The following is a 20,523-nucleotide window of genomic DNA, read 5'->3' on the forward strand; positions in this document are numbered from 1 at the left end:
CGAACAGCTGAAACATAAAAAAACTTGTTTATGGAGCGCCGCGCCACACTTCTGTTTTAAATCTGTTAGCTTAATTATTTAAGCCAGATATATTTCGCTTTTTTTTATTAAAACAAATTGTTATTTTTATTTAGACCTATTGCTTACATAGGCTATACATTTTCCTTAAAGCATCCCATTTTGTCCCAGAGCTTGAAAACCTGTGCCTAGGCTAGTTAGGTCCTGCAGAAACTAGTGAACGATGCTCTAGTTGTGGCATCACTGTTTAGTGACATCACTGAATGCTCCGGGAAAACAAGTGACGGTCACAGCGCCTTTTAATTGCTGTTTTGAATCCAGTAATTATTTATTTACAAATTATAAGCTCTGATTATGACAAGTGTGGTATAAAAGCTTTGTTTATTAGAGGACTAATTAATAGGAAAATGTTACATCGCGACCATGCTTTTGGATGGCGTTCGAGCCCATATAGCCTACATTTATGCGGCTTTGTTCTGGTTTGCCGGTTGGTCACGAATTCCCACAAATTCAATGATATTTAGGCATCGTTTCTTTTGCTAAATCCTCACCGTCTAACCCTCTAATTTCGCAGGTTTATTTTATTGTCATTCACTTTTTATCACTGTTTTCGCATCTAAGGGAAATGAAAGATTTCATGGCCATGAATTAAGAATTTGTTCGATTTAGTAATTTGAAAACTCTCTTTTCGAGGAAAGAGGGGCAGCCATCTGCTTCCCGCGATCCAGGACCCACCGCTGCTGAGGCACGGAAGGGAATGAGCTTGTGGGGATCGCAGGTGGATCTGGCCGATGAGTTTGAAGAGCGTTTCCCTTTCGCGATCGTCGGCTGTGCACGAGAGTGAGCCGCTGGAGGATGATGTTATTTCATTAACATTGTCTGATTCAGGGGCCATTGCTCTGCTGGGTTCGGCCCAGCAAAAGCAGGAAATAGCTGAGGAGGGCAAAGAAGCTGAGGCTGAGCCTTCCCAATCCTCCTGCCCTGCGTATGATGAGCTTTTGGAAATGACACTGCGTCCTCTAGGTTTCTTGCCATGCTGCGGACGCAAGCTTCAGACGAAGAAGTGAATGATGTGTAGCTCCCGGTGCCGATTTATACTGTAGTTGCACCGGTAGTGACGTCATGGCTGTCGCCGGCCAACGAGTTGGTGTTTTTTCAATGTATGCTTCAGACACGGGTCACGACGAGGCGTTCCCCATAGCGACCCCTAGAGGACGCAGTGTCTCGTTCCCTACTCAGGGAACCATGGTTACATAAGTAACCTGAGACGTTTGATTGACAGGCAATCTGACCCATCATAACACAGAATCCGCCATTTTGTCTGACAAACAAACCAGACAGGAGAGTAGATTAACGTTGGTGGACCAGAACTTGAAAAAGTTGTGCATTGACGTCTTTCCACAGTTGAAACATGATACCTTCTGATGTTCATTCATGTAAATATGAAAAGATCGTTCATGTGCTGCTTGAACTGAGGTGCTACAGCAATGTCACGGCAGAAGAGCCACAAAACGGTTTTGTTTAAATTTCTAAAAAAAAAAGACACAATTTGAAAGCTGAGACTTTGTTTCATACCAAAAGTTACCTGCTCTGTGTTGTCTGACGGTGACCTCTTTGTTCTGCGATGTATTTTTCAATAATTTACATTTTTCAAGTGTAATGCTACTTCACAGCATTACTGTATTTTGTACTGTTACTGTACTTTTTTTTTTTAATAGACTTTACTGTCCCCAAACTTTTGAACAATATTGTTTGTTTATACACACACCACTCCTGAAACTAGCATGCTTTAATATTGTGATCTCAAATATGCTGACCTAACTCTTATTAAGGCAATAAAACACCTATTGATAGTTTTCACATGACACCACACCCTTATAGGAACGCCCACCTGGCGGGCAAAACGAAGCTTTGCTCCACTGACCGCCAGTTATTATTACGCAGTTTGCATTAAGTAGTAATGTAGTAATACACAGATATTAAAAGGCGAAATTCAGTAAACATTTTATTGATTATGTACATTTTGTACAAGCAAGCAGATGAAGCCAGAATATAAACGCAATGTGCAAAGTTTCACGTTAAATGGTTTCCCATAGAAAACCATTAGAAGGAAAACACTGAATCATTAAGCGGATTGCGTTCATATTCTGGCCTCATCTGCTTGCCTAACTAAACTATGCATCATTAACAGAGAATATTATTGTTTTAAATATATTAAGGCACTTTAAGTGTTTTTACCACATTTTGTCGCACTGTTTAATGATTGAAATATTGCCGCAGGTGCTTAATATGGATTGCAAATGGCCAAAACTTGCATTTTGTTCACATACCTTTGTTTTATTATTTTGAGAGGTGGTCTAAATATTTGCAGCTGTGAAACAGATGGAAAATTGACATGCTTGTCCTGCAGTTCTATGGACGTTTTGCCCTCCAGGGCTTCGAGCCAGTCACGTGACTGAATGCTATGAATAGGACCCAATATGCCAGGTCAAATGACCATATCACCTTTGTGCAAACTATGAGCACTGGAATGCCCAGGTTGTGTGTGAGGACGTTGTCTCCCAGGGGCAGCAGCACACTCTCATCTTCTCCCCCAGCCGCTGGAGCTCGTCTCTGGGGTGAGCTCGGCATGGATTCCTCTGGTTCTGCATACTCCTGAAAGGCCTTAACCACTGCAGAAAAGAGAACAAGAAACCAACAGTGTCAACCTTAACTTACATATTTACAGTAAACAGTGCCAACTGCTACATTATACAGCTGACGATAGTAACAGAATCATCAAACCACTGCACATTACACATTAAACCATTTATATTTTGCAACAAATTCAAAAGACATGAGATTTAAATAAGCAATGGATGCAGATCATATACAGATATATGCAGGTGTCTAAGCAATATATTGGACTGATGATGACAACATCAATTCAATTAAGTTAAGTAACTGTTTTTTTATTTATTAAAATGACAGCAATACATCTGTTAGTGGACCAGTAAAAGTTACAACTCTACTGTGTAGACTGCATTCAAGCTAATGTTAGCTTACTAGCAATAATAGAAATGTATTTAAGAGGTATGAGTACTTCAAAAATCTAATGACTGAAAGCAATATAGATAAATATGGAAACTCAACCATGCTTGACATGCAAGAACCAATGAGGTTTGTTCTCATGCATCAAGGAAACATGTTTGAAATACCATATATCTCTCGAAGTTTTAAATAGGCTTAACCAACAAAAAGCCATACAAATAAAAAGAGAACATCCACAGAATTAGGACATTCCAGTCAGGTTACATAAGACCCAAACAGACGATTTGTACCAAAAAAGATGATGAAGGGGAAAAAAAAAAATCTTATTACAAAACTAATATATAAATCTTAGCATAAGCAAGGATTTGTAGCATTAACCTGACAGTTTATTATCTGTAGTGCAACTTAAACCGCCTGAAATCATGACTTGTTATGGACACATCTGAGCAGCCGAGGCCTGTGGAAGAGCAGCTCAGATGTGAACAGAGCTGTCAGCACATTCTTAAGACCCTGTCTGATCCCTGCACAAGCCCTCATCCTCACACAGCACTAGAGAACATGCGAACAGCAACCAAAAACAATGTTATTCACTGCCGGGCTGATACACAGGAGTATATGGCGAGGGCATGATGGTGATGTGCAGAAGTGGGTGGCTGGAATGGTGGTATATTTGGGAGGTAAAGGGGGAGGAACTTCCTCAGGAACCTTAAGAATGCAGCTCCAGATGACCCAGAAACCAGGCACGCTGCACAACTTCCTTCAACGTACTGTTAAAAAAAACAACAGCTGCTGGAATAACAGACCACAACTGTCTTAAAAGCAAGTTTAAAATAAATTAATGTTAAAAAGCTTGGGGTGAGTAATGTTCTTTTTGTTTGTTTTTTAAAGAAATTAACACTCTTATTCAGGAAGGACACATTAAATTGATACAGAAGACTGGACACTGGAGTAATGACTGCTTTTCAAAAATTCTGCTTTGCTATCACAGGAGTAAATTACATTTTTAAAATGTATTAATATAGAAAGCAGTTCATTTAATTTGTAAAAATCTTACTTTTTACTGTATTTTTGATGCAGTCTTGGTTAGAAAAAAAAAGACTTCTTTACAAAAACATATGTAAAAATATTTCAGAAAGTCATAACTCATGAAACCCTCCATTAGCTGGTTATATCACACTCAATTACCCACACCCCGTGATGTGGAGTGCATGCATGTTTCCACAGGAGCCGGAGATCAAGATAATCTGGTGCATTTCCAACAAACCAATAAACAACTGTTACAAATGCTTTTTTGACAAAGAGTCCATTAGGAAATTTTAATTCGCTCCAGAAGGCAAACCGATGTTTACCATCTAGTGATTCTTCTTAAATGATAATAGCCAATAGGCTATTATATCACATGGCACAGTCTGCACATTTTTGAATAATACCCTTGATTCTACTGCCTCATGTTTATCTCAACAGTTCTCAAAAAACTCAAGGCTGAAAAGCATTTTAAACAACTTGATCAGCCTGTTTTCACAAGACAGCTGAAAGTGTGGTATGGATTTTAATCTATAACCACTAACTTTCTTAATCAATGTGACCTAACCTCAATCAAATGAAGAACCAGTTTACAATCACTTTCTCTGACGTTGACCAGCTTCTACTAACAAAGGTGGGGACAGTCAACATAATACACACGTCCAGTGTGCATTTTCAGCTATGAAGCCGTCGGAGTGTCAAATGCTTCTAAACATCATGGTGTCAAAAAACTAAATAGTGAACACCAATTAAATAGCGCTGTTTTTGTGTAAACAAAAAAATATATATAAAAAAGTGGCCACATTTAGCCATTGAACAACACAAAAAAGGACTTCCAAAGTTCATCAAGTCATCTCTACACTTAAAATAAACATTTAGATAATGTGTTAGCTGACTAAGAGCTGTGAGACGTTATGTTTTAGCACAGTGGTTTGAGATGTGCTCGGGTGTTGTGCTCGTGCCCTGCTTAGAGCAACGAGTCGAATGTGAGGAACATCTAACTGAGCGGACCATGATGCAACGTCTTGTAAGAGGGGCTGGACTGTCCTTCCCACTACAGTGCTGACATCACTGAGCCCGGTCAGATGTAAGGAGTGAGAGGAGGCTGCCTGTTGTGCTTCCCATGTTGATCTGAGCAGTGCTTAAGGATGCAATGGCTCTTTTTCTGGGTCGGGTCAGTTTTACAAAGCTATGGGCGGCTTGAGGCTTAGTGTGTTTGGATATCCTTTCAATACATCCAACATTTGGCAGTGTAAGACGTGAACTTGAAAAATAAACTTTTTTTTTTTTTTATAAAGAAGTCGCTTATGCTCACCAAGGCTGCATGTATTTGATCAAAATACAGTAAAAACAGTAATATTGTGAAGTATTACTACAACGCAAAAACTTTTGTATTAAAAATATTTTAAGATGCAATTTATTTCTCTAATGTAAACATAAATCTTTTGTAATATTATAAGCGAAAAAAAAAAAATAGAAGGATGAATGCCATACAATAAGATGGTCAGACTGGGAGATACAGAGCGAGTGATTCAGATAGCCATTCAGATGTGTTGTAAAACCACTGGTCTCAATATTTCATACACAAGCTGAAAACAATACCATCGCCAAGCCACTTCCCTATTCTGCGCTCACAGCCCTGTTTATAGGGCACAAGCAGAAACCGTCATCCTCAGAAATAGCCTCTCACTTCATGTCTGAGCACTCTACATCTCTCATCACATTACAAAAACATTCCCAAACGCTATTGGAGCAGCTTTATGTCTTCAGAGTAAAACACCTGAAGTCATCGAGTACTTTGTCACAGCATCAACAAATCGTTAGGTTTTATTATAGCTGAGTTTTAAACTTACAGTAAATCCAACATATACACTTTTTTTTAATTCAACAAGGATACTTTACATTGACCAACAGTAACAGTGAAGACATTCAAGTTGTTGTTTTTTTGTTTAAAGTAGGCCTACTTTTTGTTCAAAGAATCCTGAAAAATAGCATCACGGTTTACACAAAAACCTTTCCAGCAAAACTGTTTTCAACATTGATAAATAAGAAATGTTTGAGTTTTGCCATCACAGGAATAACTTACATTTTAAGATATATTGAAATATAAAAGAGTTTATACTGAAATAATATTTCAGTTTTTCCTGTATTATTGATCAAACAAATGCAGCTTTGATAAGCGTGATAGACTGATTTCAAAAGCATCAAAAAAAAACATTTACCAACACCAACCTTTTGAACCATACTGTATCAAACTACTATGGTTTTTGAAAACATGATTCTCAGCACTTTTTATTATTATTTTAATCATATCTAACACGAGTGAAGCAGCATTTATATTCGCTCTTATTCTAACAGCAAGTGTTGAACAACACGCGTTATGCAAATTCAAAGTGCTTCATATCCAGACAGTCAATAAACTATCCTCCAGTGCAGGCGGCCCTGCTAACTCCCATAATAAAAGTGGATTATTTAGGACTCATGGACTCAATAAAAGCAGCAAAACTGTTTTCAACATTGATAAATAAGAAATGTTTGAGTTTTGCCATCACAGGAATAACTTACATTTTAAGATATATTGAAATATAAAAGAGTTTATACTGAAATAATATTTCAGTTTTTCCTGTATTATTGATCAAACAAATGCAGCTTTGATAAGCGTGATAGACTGATTTCAAAAGCATCAAAAAAAAACATTTACCAACACCAACCTTTTGAACCATACTGTATCAAACTACTATGGTTTTTGAAAACATGATTCTCAGCACTTTTTATTATTATTTTAATCATATCTAACACGAGTGAAGCAGCATTTATATTCGCTCTTATTCTAACAGCAAGTGTTGAACAACACGCGTTATGCAAATTCAAAGTGCTTCATATCCAGACAGTCAATAAACTATCCTCCAGTGCAGGCGGCCCTGCTAACTCCCATAATAAAAGTGGATTATTTAGGACTCATGGACTCAATAACAAAACAAAGCAATTTTAATAAAAGCATAAGAATCCCTAGTCTAATTCACATGACTTTCTAACTAGCATCACTTATACTGAATTCACAACAGAGAGAGAGAAAACAAAACTTTGTCCTAATGATTAAGCACTGAAACATTATCATTCTCCACTGTATAAAAAAAAACTGCGGTGTTACAAGGAATTGATTTGTGCATTTACTACTGCATCACAATCTGTCATTTACTCTTCTGTCTGCAGCTAATTCTTCTCCTGAAGTCAATATGTAAATGCAGCAGTCTGCTACTGAATCTCAACATTTACAAACGATCAAAACCCACCAGAGATGGAACAATTCTACTACAGAAAGCATACTTGATATGGTAAGCCGTTTCAACATCCATGCCTGATGTGGGTTCCCACCTTCCCTTCTGCCTGATGTGGGTTGATATGGCACTTCACAATATAGTTCCTCTAGTTGAACAAACATCCTTATTTAAAGCATGCTTATTTTTACCACTAGAGTCAAATAAAATGTTTAGCAGAAAGATAGCTGGAGGTAGACTTTGTGTACAAGCACACTTGAATTGTAGGTCCCCTACATGCTAACACCAAGATATTCGTACTACTACATCTTAAAGCAAAACAGGACTTACTCCTCTGCTCCATCTCTTTCATTTCCTCAGGTGGGATCTTCAGTTTGTCCACATGTTCACGCAGCACACTAGTCCACTTCTGCAATGACTCCATGATGGTCCAAGGCCGTGACATGTCCACCACGAACACAGCTAGACTGTCCTTCAGGGACTCAGCAGTCACTGCAAACTTCAGCAAGCCTTTGTGGTACAGGTCTCCATCCAGGATCCACACGCCACAGCGAGTCAAATCTGGAAGATTTGCAAATTATAAATAAAAAATAAAAAAACCGTAATAAACTGCATTTTCCACAGACCAAAAGTGAATAATAAAAAGCAATATTTATAACTGCATTCTAGTCCTATGGATTTTTTATTTTTACAAAGCATTATAGGAATGAATTTCATATCGAGTGTGAATAAACGACTAAAAAAAACCTATTAAATAGTTCATCACCGCTATGACAACGAACAAGTTTTATTATCATGACAGACCTAGTTCTGTAAAACTTTGCATCTTTTATCACCTATTTCAACCCAGTTTAAAATGCACTTACCATCTCGGTCTTCATCCTGGACATTCAGGTACAAGTATTCCAGCCCTCTACCTTTCTTACTGTGCTCGGCTCCTTGAAGTTTTGTCATAAGTGTTGTCTTTCCTGAACCATCCTCCCCTAAAACATCACCAGAAATCATATCACTTTTAAATCATGACATAAAATTAATACAATTTGTAAATAGCCTAAGTAATAAGAGCGCTTAGACAAAGAGAATGATTTCAGTTTATGACTGGGATAAAGTTAAATGGATAGTTTACACAAAAATGAAAATTCTGGGATCTTTTGCTCACCCTCGTATCATCCCAAACCTTTACGACTTTTTCTTTTTTTATGCAGAACACATAAGACGACATTCTTATGTTCAAGTAAAAGTTAACTAAAACCATTTGGTTCTTCACAATGTCTTCCGGAGAAGAAAGAAACTCATACAGGTTTGGAACAACATGAGGCCGATTAAATGACAGAATTTTCATTTCTTGTTAACTGTCCTTCAATATCAGCTTCCAACAGTATGTCTGCAAGATGTCTGTTAAATATCGCTTCATCTGGAAAGCATCTGCTGTGTACAAACATCTGATAGACATCTTTAAGATGTCAGTTTTACATGCATTATAAATCATAAACATCAAAGACATTTTCTAAACGTCCTATAGACGTATTGCAGATGGTCAAACATGCTAAATAAATACTTCTTGCAGACGTCAAACAGACATCTCTGTGATGTACGTGTGCTATCAGGGTATATTGTGTTCAGATGTATTTACTTAAGGTTGTTTCACTTGAATGATATGTGTGCATGTCGACATTTGTAAGCAAAACTATTAATAAGCTATGAATTTGGATTAAAAATCTAATTCAGCAAAAGAAAAAGCAAAAGGCACATAAGTTACCAAAAAGCAGTATATTTTTCCCAGAAGGCAATTTAGAGCTGGAGCGTGTGGAAACTTCGCTGAGGATTGAAGACCTGAAAAACAAAACAACAAATGAGCACCGAGCAATTGCCATTCATGGCATCGACAGACATGGGCTTTAATACGGTAGTTAGTAGACTGATGGTTAGTTCTGACGGCAGACAACTGTAAGTATGTACTATAATGCTACCAAAACATCCGCAAAAGGCCGTTACCACAAGGAGCCTCTCACAAGTGCTGGATGTCAGTCAACCGTTAGATCTCACCAGAAACAGACACCAGGAATCAGTTTCCTGACACTTATAACAACTAAAGAACAATCATTACCCGTACACAGAAAATTAGCGACGCAAAGCTTCTTCAGAAACGACTTGAACACTTCAGATCTCATGTAAACCGTTGAGTTTTAACAAAGGTTAGCCCGCAGCACACGACAGAAACCAGTAAGCATGACATGAGCATATAAAGCGAGACAATCTGCTCCCTAAAGCCTCCGAAGACTGCCTTTATTATTAAGCCAGCTGTAAAAGTCAAATCTAGCCGGTTCCAGACTTTGACATAAGTTCATGTCAAGTGTTTTGGGCTCATCCGGGACCGGCGTCTGGGCAGCACCAGGCTGGTGACAAAGCAACTCATCACACTGTCAAATAAACTAACTCCCTGCTAAATCCGCCGCACTTCTGGACACTCTGAGGGTGCGGGCGTACCAGAGGTTTTGTCCTTCATCATCCTCGTTGCTGTTTTCCATTGTGTCGCCTGTCCCGGCTGCGCCCAGTAGCTTCTTCTCTAAAACGGGAGCCATCTTGAGTGGAGAGGCACAAAGGGAGGCGCACACGGAGTGCTTGAGGACCTCACATGAGACGCTTCGCGAATTACCAATCCTACTACGGCGAAGGCCTATCTCATGAATATTAAATACATACTGCGCTGGTCTCCCAGTTAACGCAGACGTTAAAGGGGACATATGATGCGATTTCAAATTTTTCCTTTCTCTTTGGAGTGCTACAAGCTCTTGGTGCATAAAGAAGATCTGTAAAGTTGCAAAGACTAAAGTCTCAAATCCAAAGAGATATTCTTTATAAAAGTTAAGAGTCAACCACACCTACCTAAAACAGCTCGTTCTAACACGCCCCCACATACCTACGTCACTATTTGGGCTCTTCCCACATCTTCACGCAAAGAAAGAAGTAACTTTTATTCTCGCTGTAGTATTGTTGCTGCCGCCGCCACCAGGCGCTGTGTGCTTCGTTGAGAAAGCGAAACTACTTTCTTTGGTCTTCCAAAAGAGGACGATATCGCTTCGTCATGCCTGGAGCTGATCCGAGCTGGTAGCTGAGGAAATACTTCAACTTCGCGCTGTCGATCGCCGGATCGGCTTTCACCATGGACGAAGCGGAGTCCAGCCCGGGGTCATCACATGTGGTTGCCGCAGGCATCACAGTATGGTAAGGGACGTAACATTTCCGTCACATGCTTGAGGAATTCGGCCAATCATAACGCACTGGATAGCTGGCCAATCAGAGCACACCTCGCTTTTCAGACCGATGAGCTTTGTAAAAATCGACGCGTTTCAGAAAGGCGGGGCATAGAGGAGAAACAATAATGTACAGTTTGTGGAAAATAATGTGTTTTTTTAACCTTAAACCGCATAAACACATTTCATTACACCAAATACACAAAATACTGTTCTTTTTAGCAACGTCATATGACCCCTTTAAGTGGGCGCTTAGGTTGGGTCATGAATATTAATTAGGAACATGACAGTTCCAAAGCAGAGACAGCCTGACCAAATTAATATTCATGAACAACGCCTTTACTGTAGTACGAGTCGTAAATTATCACATTCTCTTAGAGAGAAAATAAAAACAGAAAGACAACTTAGCAAAACCCCGAAAAAGGAGCGGGAAATGTCACCGAATCATTCATCAGAACTCATATGTCTTATTTTGTTTGTTTAAAATGCTATGCAGAACACATTAAATCATAAAATACCTTTTGCCCTGCTGTACGTAATTATGATCAGGCATTTGAAAAGGCAGCACTATCCGCGTTGGCTTGAATGAGAATGATGTCATTTCAGACTTTGCCGCGCGCTGATGGTCAGTTGCTCGGTTGCGTTGCCATGGTGACTATCTGACTGCGCTTAGCTTCAGGTCAACCGGGCATTGTCGACGGTTTACGAACCCGTAGGAATTGAAAATATTCATCTGTAAATGTACCACGGATTATATAAAGAGCTATGCATGCTGCACTTTTAACTCTTCTGTTATCTTCGAGTACTTTTTGCCAGTCTTCAAAGAATGGGTAATATGACACTGTCAAGGATATCTTAAAAAGACTTATGAAAAGTACGTTAGTATTTAAAAATAATTACAATTAAAAAATACTTTATCCTAACGTAATGTAGCATAATCAAGAACAAGAACTGGGTTTTAATAGTAACTTAGCAAGGTTAATTCAGGTTAAGTTTCTGCTTGCGAGAAAAAGTTCTTTATCGAGAAAGTGCAGCGACGACATCTGCCGGTGGAAAGATCACATGACTACATCTACTAAAATGTCAATCTCGCAATTCATTTTATTTTATTATTTATTTATTTTTCCAAGCAACTTTGGTTGCAGTCAATCCATTTATAAGCATTCAAAAATACTATTAGTAGATGATTGGACACACAAGGAAAGCATCAAATGATCAAACTATGATGTCTAGATCTGGTTTAAACAGATATATAAATATACACGGCAGAAACTAGCAAACTAAAATAACAGTAGGTGAATACAGAAAGAAGGAAACATAAAGACCACAAACTACTGGATGTGTGCTTCTAGGTTCTGAGATAATGAAGGAGATTGTGGTCCACCTATACTCAAATGAAGTGTGGTGAAGGGATGACAGCTGAGGCGCTACCACTATTACGTCTAGAGGCTATTCCCTCAGTCTGCTCCATATGGCTGGGCAAACTCAACCTGTGCTTAACTGGCAGGTGTGGAGGGGTAAGACTGAGGGTCTCCTGAGAGAATTAACATGCCAAAACCCTGACTCACATATAGAGGCCTGTAACTTGACCTTCTTCCTTTTAGTCTTTAGCCATGAACACCCTGCTGTCTAAAAACATGTTATTTTACTGACATGAGGCGCGAAAGACTCATGTCTTCAATTGTAAACATGAAAGTTTAATGAATTATGTCTTTATCTTCTCGTTCACTTTAAAACATATTTATTTATTTATTGTTCAGATTGTATATCTAAATTAATGGCTTTTTCATGTAAGTAAGCCACTGTTATTTTAACATAGTTGAGTTATTATTTAGTTTAGTTTTAGTTAAAGGAATAGTTCACCCAAAAATTCATGTTTTCCGAACATTTACCCTCAGGATATCCAAGATGTAGATGAGTTTGCTTCTGCATCCGAACAGAGAAATGTAGCATTACATCACTTGCTCGACAATAAATCCTCTGCAGTGAATGGGTGCCGTCAGAATGAGAGTCCAAACAGCTGATAAAAACATCATAATAATCAGCACGACTCCACTCCATCAATTAACATCCTGTGAAGCGAAAATCTGCTTGTTTGTTGGAAACTAGTCGTTTATTAAAGACGTTTTTAACTTAAAACTTGAAAGTTAAAACGCCCTAATGATAGATTTGTTTCTTACAAACATGCATCGTTTCACTTCATAAGAAATGAATTGATGGACTGGAGTCATGTGGATTACTGTGATGTTTTTATCAGCTGTTTGGACTCTCATTCTGACGGCACCCATTCACTGCAGAGGATCCACTGGTGAGCAAGTGACGTAATGCTAAATTTTTCCATATCTATTTCAATGAAGAAACAAACCTCTACATCTTGGATGGCCTGAGGGTGAGTACATTTTCAGAAAATGTTCATTTTTTGTTGAACTATTCCTATAAATAATAACCCGAAGTGAGCTCCTCAACGCTGCAGTTAATCTTATTTTAAACTCAGATCATCAAGATTAAGTTATTTTTCTAATCTAGCTTTCATGAATACTTATTATTTTTAAATGCTATTCTTGTTATTCTGTCTCACATCAATATTCTCATCCTCTTGTTCACAGGCTTTGTCTAAAATGCAAAGAGCTGATGCACCATTATTCTCCAGACACTAGAGGCTGCTGTCTTCTTTTTTCTCCCAAAGAAAGCTGCATCCTGAGCAAACGTTTTTGTTGTTGTTTTATTGACATGAGTTTTATGATTAATCACATATGACACGCTTGCTAAACTTTCTATGGGGCATAAAGCTCACAGATCATAAACCTTTCAGCACACACAGTCTGGGAACTCTGTAACCTTGAACTCTCTGCCCAGAATAGCTGGGCATTTTAACAAATCACCGACATACCAAGCTGTGTGACCAAAATCTAAACAATATGTGCAATTTTTAGACATGAATGTAAATCATTAAAACAGTCAAGATATAAAACATGTATTTTTTTATTTTATTTATTTTTTTTTACATGAGACCACAAGCTCTCGAGTATTTGACAGTAAAACCCTGTGTTAGGTTGTTTGATTTTTAATGTTGACATTTAGTACAACAAAAAATGCAAGCTGTGCTATAAAACATGCAGAACTATGGAGAGGAAACTAGTTTCTCACGACCACATTTCATCTCATTCCATGTGTCTAGCAGTGAATGCGGCGCTGGTACATTCCTCCCCTCAGTGTGATTTAATCATGATGTGATGAAGAAAAAATATATATAAATAAAAAAAAACAAAAAACTGAAAATACATATGGCTTGTCTACATAAGGATTGACTTATAATTATCCACACAGCTGGCATGTGACCTGTGCACAACAGCATATTTAATAATCATGAACCTGTTTTTTGTTGTTGTTTTTTACAGTTATCATATTAAGGGGACCATCATTTAGAAAGGTGAATACTTGTTAAATCTGAAGCTTTTTATTAAAGGTGAAAAAGAAGAGTTAATGTTGTTTAAGTGTATTTTGTATTTTCATATTTACATATTTCTAGATCTCATATGAAACAGGCCTAGTAGAATCTCATTGCACCTCTACTTGTACTATTAACACCAAGTAGCCAGTTTACACGAGGGTGTCATGTGTCCGACCACTTTAAGTGGAATGTAATAATGACCTCATGGCTTTCTTACATCTTTCTTGACCTCTGGCACATATATGCTTCAGAAACATTATTCTGGTGAACTGCAGGCACGCAAAGAATCTGATGTCAAGATAAGAACAAATGAATGAATTATCTTTTACTTTTTGTTTAAGCATATTCTTCCTTTACCAGAATATCTGCTTAGGACAGGATCGGTGCGTGGACGTCTTTTAAAACAATACTGAATTCGAAGGCCCTGCTTACAATTCACTTCATTCTCCTCTCCTTCAGCCATGGGGGTGGAGTATTGCTGGTCTTTATACACACACACACACACACACACACACACACATAATGAGAAATGTATGCTAAAACCAATCAGGCAGGTGGAAAAAAGGCAAATCCACAAACTTCCAAGTCAAAGGAATACGGTTGCTATAGAGATCGCTTCAAAAAGTGAAAGAAAAGGGGGCATTATTCCCAAAACCCATTATAAAGCCCATCTAATCTAGTAAAATATGCACCCAAGGTGAGGGGGAAGGGAGGAGGAGAGGGAGGGTATATGGATTGTGGGCAAGAGGGGCTGTGATAACGACAGATGTCTCACAAACCGTGGGTTTAACAGGAGGGGTGAAAAGAGAAAAAACGCCCAGTCGCAGATTGGACCTCAGTGAGAGAGTACTGCCTGGAACTGATTCACATTCACTATTACAGGAGAAAAGAAAGTACATTCAACGCACTCTCACGCACGGATTTCCACAGAAGCAGAGAAGCAGGTTAGTAAAATCTTAGTCGCGATTTTATAGTCACTGTTTGAATAACGGGGGGAAATCACTTATAAAACAAAGCGTTTTATTGGGGCTGGCGATATAATTGAACGCAGACTGCACGAGCCGTTCTTTGTTCTCGTTATTTTCATATGTCACTCATGAAAACTACAAAGGTACTACAACAAAAGCATCCCATATCTATATTATTCATTAACTAAACGTGAAAAAAATGGTTATTTCCTAGAAATGTCTGAATGACACTTTACAAATGTCACATTGGGCAAGAGGGGCTGTGATAACGACAGATGTCTCACAAACCGTGGGTTTAACAGGAGGGGTGAAAAGAGAAAAAACGCCCAGTCGCAGATTGGACCTCAGTGAGAGAGTAGGACTGCCTGGAACTGATTCACATTCACTATTACAGGAGAAAAGAAAGTACATTCAACGCACTCTTACGCACGGATTTCCACAGAAGCAGAGAAGCAGGTTAGTACAATCTTAGTCGCGATTTTATAGTCACTGTTTGAATAACGGGGGGAAATCACTTATAAAACAAAGCGTTTTATTGGGGCTGGCGATATAATTGAACGCAGACTGCACGAGCCGTTCTTTGTTCTCGTTATTTTCATATGTCACTCATGAAAACTACAAAGGTACTACAACAAAAGCATCCCATATCTATATTATTCATTAACTAAACGTGAAAAAAATGGTTATTTCCTAGAAATGTCTGAATGACACTTTACAAATGTCACATTTATAGTTTTTCTAAGTTTAATGTTATAATGGAAAGCTGAGGCTTATCTCCTAAATGCAGCTAGGCTACTAGGAGGTTAAAAATGTGTAAAAAAAAAAGTAAAATATAAAAACCTTATTTTAATTCTTTTATTCTCTTTTTTTAATGAAACTGTGGGTTACAGATATAGCTTTTACTCAGTTTAAGCTCGAACCCCTTGTATTTCGATTTCCCTTTACTGTTTCTCTATTGAAAGCATTGTTTTAGGGAAATAGGAAACATTAATTTGCGCTAATAAGAAATTGTTATTCTATAAATGTTAGGCGGAGCTGGTCGATATGAGGAAAGGGGTGGCTGCGGTGGGGGTGGGTTAAAAAAAAGTAAAATATAAAAACCTTATTTTAATTCTTTTATTCTCTTTTTTTTAATGAAACTGTGGGTTACAGATATAGCTTTTACTCAGTTTAAGCTCGAACCCCTTGTATTTCGATTTCCCTTGACTGTTTCTCTATTGAAAGCATTGTTTTAGGGAAATAGGAAACATTAATTTGCGCTAATAAGAAATTGTTATTCTATAAATGTTAGGCGGAGCTGGTCGATATGAGGAAAGGGGTGGCTGCGGTGGGGGTGGGTTAGGGGGGTTGTTGGGTGTTGGTGTTGGGCATGTCTGTCTTAAAAATATATAAAAGTGTGTGTGTGTGTGTGTGCGTGTGCGTGCATGCTATAAGTATAGGCTAAATATATTAAAACGTAAAATAATATTTTTGTTTTTATTAAATATGTTAAGATAAAATGTTATATATATATATTGTGCACCTTATATATTGTAACCTGCTGCCAGACATGAGATAGGCTACTTGGTTTGCCATACTCGCTCAGGGTAGCCTATTTCATCAGTCTTCAAGGACATAACTTCATTACATCATTATATTAATGAGTAACTTCATCAAGCAAGATTTGCAGGAATAATGGAGGCTGTGAAGCGTACTGGCACAGAGTGCTGTGAGAGACTGTAATAAGAGAGGTTGTCTTTAGTGAGCGCTGACATAGGCAGCACATTTTAGCAGTTGGACTCAACTGCAGGTTGGACTGGGGCATGACTGTGTATCCGGTCTTTGTTTGCACCAGTGCAGCACTATGGACAGCTCCTGATGTAACCCCATCATGCTGCAGCTTAAAGGATATTACCCAACTGAGCTGCAATAACTGCAGGCCTTTAAAAGGATGCAAAAGGTGTCAAATCTGTGGCAATAAAAAAAACATTTAATCTACCTCACACGTCCATAATCCCACATATATTTTAAACTAATTCCAATTCCAATTCCAATTTACAAATTAGGTTCCTTGCCATTTACAAGAATATTTTTGGTAATAGGAAAAATTGTTGTATAATAAAATCTTCCATTGGAGTTTAAAAAAATAATGATTTAAGTAGCATCAGTAGCAAATGTTATCTAATCAGTCTTTCCCATGAATCCTATCTTTACACCTCCCCAAACCAAGCTGCTTTACTAACCAGAACCAGCCATAAAACATTTTTAAGAGAAGTGAATAACTTTTATATGAATTTTTGATTGATTGTAGTGAAACTGTGTACAGATTGATAGAATAAAAAAAAATGCAGACATAATATAATACTTGACATAACTAGACCTGTTGGTTTTTAAGATAGACTATGTTTTGTTGGTTTTGTCTAGCTTTCTGAGGATTCAGAAGTTAAAAGTGCTGTGTTTCGCTTCCAAATCCTTTCAAACCCTCATTTTATACAATCAGTGCATGCTACCTTTACACTGTAAGACTGGGTTCTTGAATGAAATCTTTACAAGTTTACAAGAAATGTGACATTCCCATCCAGTCACTGTTTGTCCTTAAGCCACGTCCTCCTCCATAACAAAGTTGGACTGCATTCAAAGTCCTTGGCAGAGATTGCATTGGGTTGAAATGATTGAGTGAGCGCCCTTTAAATGGAGAAACAGGGTGGGCCATGTGGGCAGTTTTACATTTTACAATTTCATATCCATAATGAGGTGCTAAGAATATTGGTTATTTTTTAGTTTAGTTTTAGAACAACTTTTTGCATAATAATGTAGCTCAAACAGTATGGCACTAGAAATGGCAAGGTCATGGATTTGATTCCCAAGGAATTTCTGAACTTATAAAAATGTATAATGAATGAATGCAATGGATACTGCTTTGGATAAAATAATTTGACAAATTCATAAAAGTAAATATATTGAATTGCAGTGATGTTTGTAGATTATATAAGATGTTCTTCTGTTCCCACAGAAAATCATGGGAGGCAAGCTAAGCAAACGGAAGAAGGGATACGATGTCAGCGACCCTAAGGAGAAGAAAGAGGAGAGTGCTGTGGCAGCAGTTGAACCAGCTGAGAAAAAGGCAGAGACCCCTGTGACGGAAGCTGTACCTCAGGAGGCTGCTGCAGTAAGTGCAGCACCAGTGGTGGAGTCTGAAGCACCAGCTGAGAAGTCTGCCTCTCCTTCAGCAGCACAAGAAGAGGTGAAGAAGGATGATTCTGCACCAGAAAAACCAGTGGCTACAACAGAGGCATCTACTGCTGCACCCAAGGAACCAGAAAGTGCTCCAGAGGAACCAACAGCTGTACCAGAGTCACAAGCAGCAGAGGTACCAGCATCTGCATCAGAGGTAACAGCTGCTACACAAGAGGCACCAGCAGCAGAGGTATCAGCAGCGGCATTAGAGACACCAGCAGCGGCACCAGAGGTATCAGCACCCAAGGAACTTGCAGATGCACCAGAAGCATCAGCAGCAGAGGACCCTTCAGCTGCACCTGAGGAACCAGTGACAAAGGAACTTGCAGCTGCATCTGAGGAACCAGTGACAAAGGAACCTGAAGCTGCACCAGCAACAGAGGAATCTGCCGCTGCACCTGAGGAACCAGTGACAAAGGAACTTGCAGCTGCATCTGAGGAACCAGTGACAAAGGAACCTGAAGCTGCACCAGCAACAGAGGAATCTGCCGCTGCACCTGAGGAACCAGCTGCTGTACCAACAGCAGAGGAATCTGCAGCTGCACCAGAGGCACCAGTGACAGAGAAACCTATGACTGCAACAGAAGAACCAGCCACTGCACCAGAGACACCAGTGACAGAGAAACCAGGATCTGAGCCACCTGCAGCTTCACCTGAGGAACATGCAACTTGCCCAGAGGCTGAAGATTCTGCAGTTGCACTTGAGGATCCTGCACCTGCGCTAGAAGAGCCTGTATTGTTGCCTAAATTTGAAGCTTCGCCAGTGGAACCTGTTATAGAGGAAGCAGTAGAGAAAGTGGTTGAGGAGGTTGCAAATACCAGTAAATTGTCCACCAAAATTACAGAAACCACTGAGGTCACACCAGAACCAGAGACTGTTACTGAGGCAGCAGCTCCAGAGCCAGTTGCCGAGTCTGCCCCAGTGTCTGAACCTGTTTCCAAGGAATTGAGTGCAGAGGTTGAGATGGCTGTGCCTTCCCCAGAGGAACCCACACCAGTCACAGAGCCTGATTCTGAAACTGCTGCACCCCCTGAGGTTACACTAACACAAGCAAGTCCTGAGCCATCCCCCGAGGAGCCAACACAACCTGAACCTATGGCAGAACAAAAGAGTGCAGAAGAGTCCATTCCCGCAATTGTTATCATAGAATCAACCTCAAACAATGAGCTCTGCCTTGAGGAACCTGTCTCGACTATCACAGATCTGAAGCTGAATAATGGAGATTGTGAGAGTGCTGGCTCAGCAGAGGAATCCGTGTCGGCTCCCCCTAAGGTAAACGGGGAATGCCATGAGCAGGCACCAGACGTAGCCCCTGCGGATGTCCTTGAGTCCCCGGTTGAGGCATGTGTAAATGGTGTGAAGGACAAAGAACCCCCTCAAGAGCTAAGTGACTGTGAACTGAAAAAGGACTTGAGTTTGGGTGCTGACTTTCAGGGTCCAGCTCCGATTGGTGACATGGTAGAAGTGCCACAGTGAGCTGAGCTGTCGACCTAATTTGAGAAGCAAACCTTAAATGTGAATCCCATATTGATGCAAACAAAAAAATGAAACAATCTTCTGACAACACAGGCATTCTGAAAATAAATGTGAAAAATGCCTGTTGTGTTCTCTCAGGCAAAAGAATTTCTGGTTAACCAAAAAGAAATACAACCACCCAAGAGCTAAGAGTGTGAGAAACAAATAATGAAATAGTGAGGGCAAAAGCCTTAAAGGAAATGGGAGGGAGATAATGATGAGAATGAAGCGAGAGACAGAGAAAAAGTGAGCGCATGGTCTTTGAAGTCTTTGTGGTCGGTGTCCTGCTGTCATTGCAGAGGGTGAGCTTACAGGCCTTGTTGAATATGTAAGCCACAGAAATAATGATTAGACATGAACATAATAAAAAAAAAAAACATTGAGATGGCAGAACAGAAATGCTGGACAGTAACAATGGCAAAAATGAATGAACGTAATCATCTTTTGTGTGCGAGACTGATCCATATTGAAATGGTTTATTGGATTAACATTTAATAGTATCTAATCTAATTTAGACCACATTTCTGTCACCATGTAATACGGAGATTTGAGGATGAAGCATTTTGAACTTTTCATGTTGGGAGAATCAGCTGGGAATGTTCATTTTAACTTAATGGCTTGGAAAATAAAATAAAACACTCTGTTATAAATTAAAAATGATTCTTTCTTTTTTGCACTGTTGCACTATTGTGAATGTTGTGCTGAGTGGATGCAAGTGTGGAAAGGTTGTTTTTTTTACTCAAAAGAGTATTTAAAATAAATGTATGAT

General features: G+C 39.0%; 2 protein-coding genes across 5 annotated transcripts in view; one reads left to right on the top strand and one right to left on the bottom strand.

The window, feature by feature from the left end:
* LOC107562216 (cytoplasmic dynein 1 light intermediate chain 2-like) overlaps positions 1–9,997 on the bottom strand; it is a 22,580-nt gene extending 12,583 nt beyond the window's left edge. For all 3 annotated transcript variants that reach the window (XM_016246819.1, XM_016246818.1, XM_016246820.1), the window contains exons 1-5: positions 9,837–9,997; positions 9,109–9,182; positions 8,216–8,332; positions 7,680–7,910; positions 2,524–2,690 (exon numbers count right to left, since the gene is read on the bottom strand). In XM_016246819.1, coding sequence (XP_016102305.1) covers positions 2,524–2,690; positions 7,680–7,910; positions 8,216–8,332; positions 9,109–9,182; positions 9,837–9,931 — 684 coding nt within the window. In that variant the 5' untranslated portion in view covers positions 9,932–9,997. The remainder of the gene's footprint in view (positions 1–2,523; positions 2,691–7,679; positions 7,911–8,215; positions 8,333–9,108; positions 9,183–9,836) is intronic.
* Positions 9,998–14,980: 4,983 nt separating this feature from the next.
* LOC107562217 (cell surface glycoprotein 1-like) lies at positions 14,981–19,774 on the top strand. 2 transcript variants are annotated; one of them, XM_016246822.1, is made up of 2 exons: positions 14,981–14,998; positions 18,015–19,774. In XM_016246822.1, the coding sequence occupies exon 2, from the start codon at positions 18,021–18,023 to the stop codon at positions 19,713–19,715; it is 1,695 nt and encodes a 564-aa protein (XP_016102308.1). In that variant the 5' UTR covers positions 14,981–14,998; positions 18,015–18,020; the 3' UTR covers positions 19,716–19,774. The 2 variants fall into 2 exon arrangements, with proteins under 2 accessions (XP_016102308.1, XP_016102307.1); XM_016246821.1 differs by lacking the exon at positions 14,981–14,998 and adding an exon at positions 15,305–15,478.
* The last annotated feature ends 749 nt before the right edge of the window (positions 19,775–20,523 follow it).

The sequence above is a fragment of the Sinocyclocheilus grahami genome, unplaced genomic scaffold (genome assembly GCF_001515645.1).
Source record: "Sinocyclocheilus grahami isolate Dianchi unplaced genomic scaffold, SAMN03320097.WGS_v1.1 scaffold812.1, whole genome shotgun sequence".
Taxonomy (NCBI): Eukaryota; Metazoa; Chordata; class Actinopteri; order Cypriniformes; family Cyprinidae; genus Sinocyclocheilus; species Sinocyclocheilus grahami.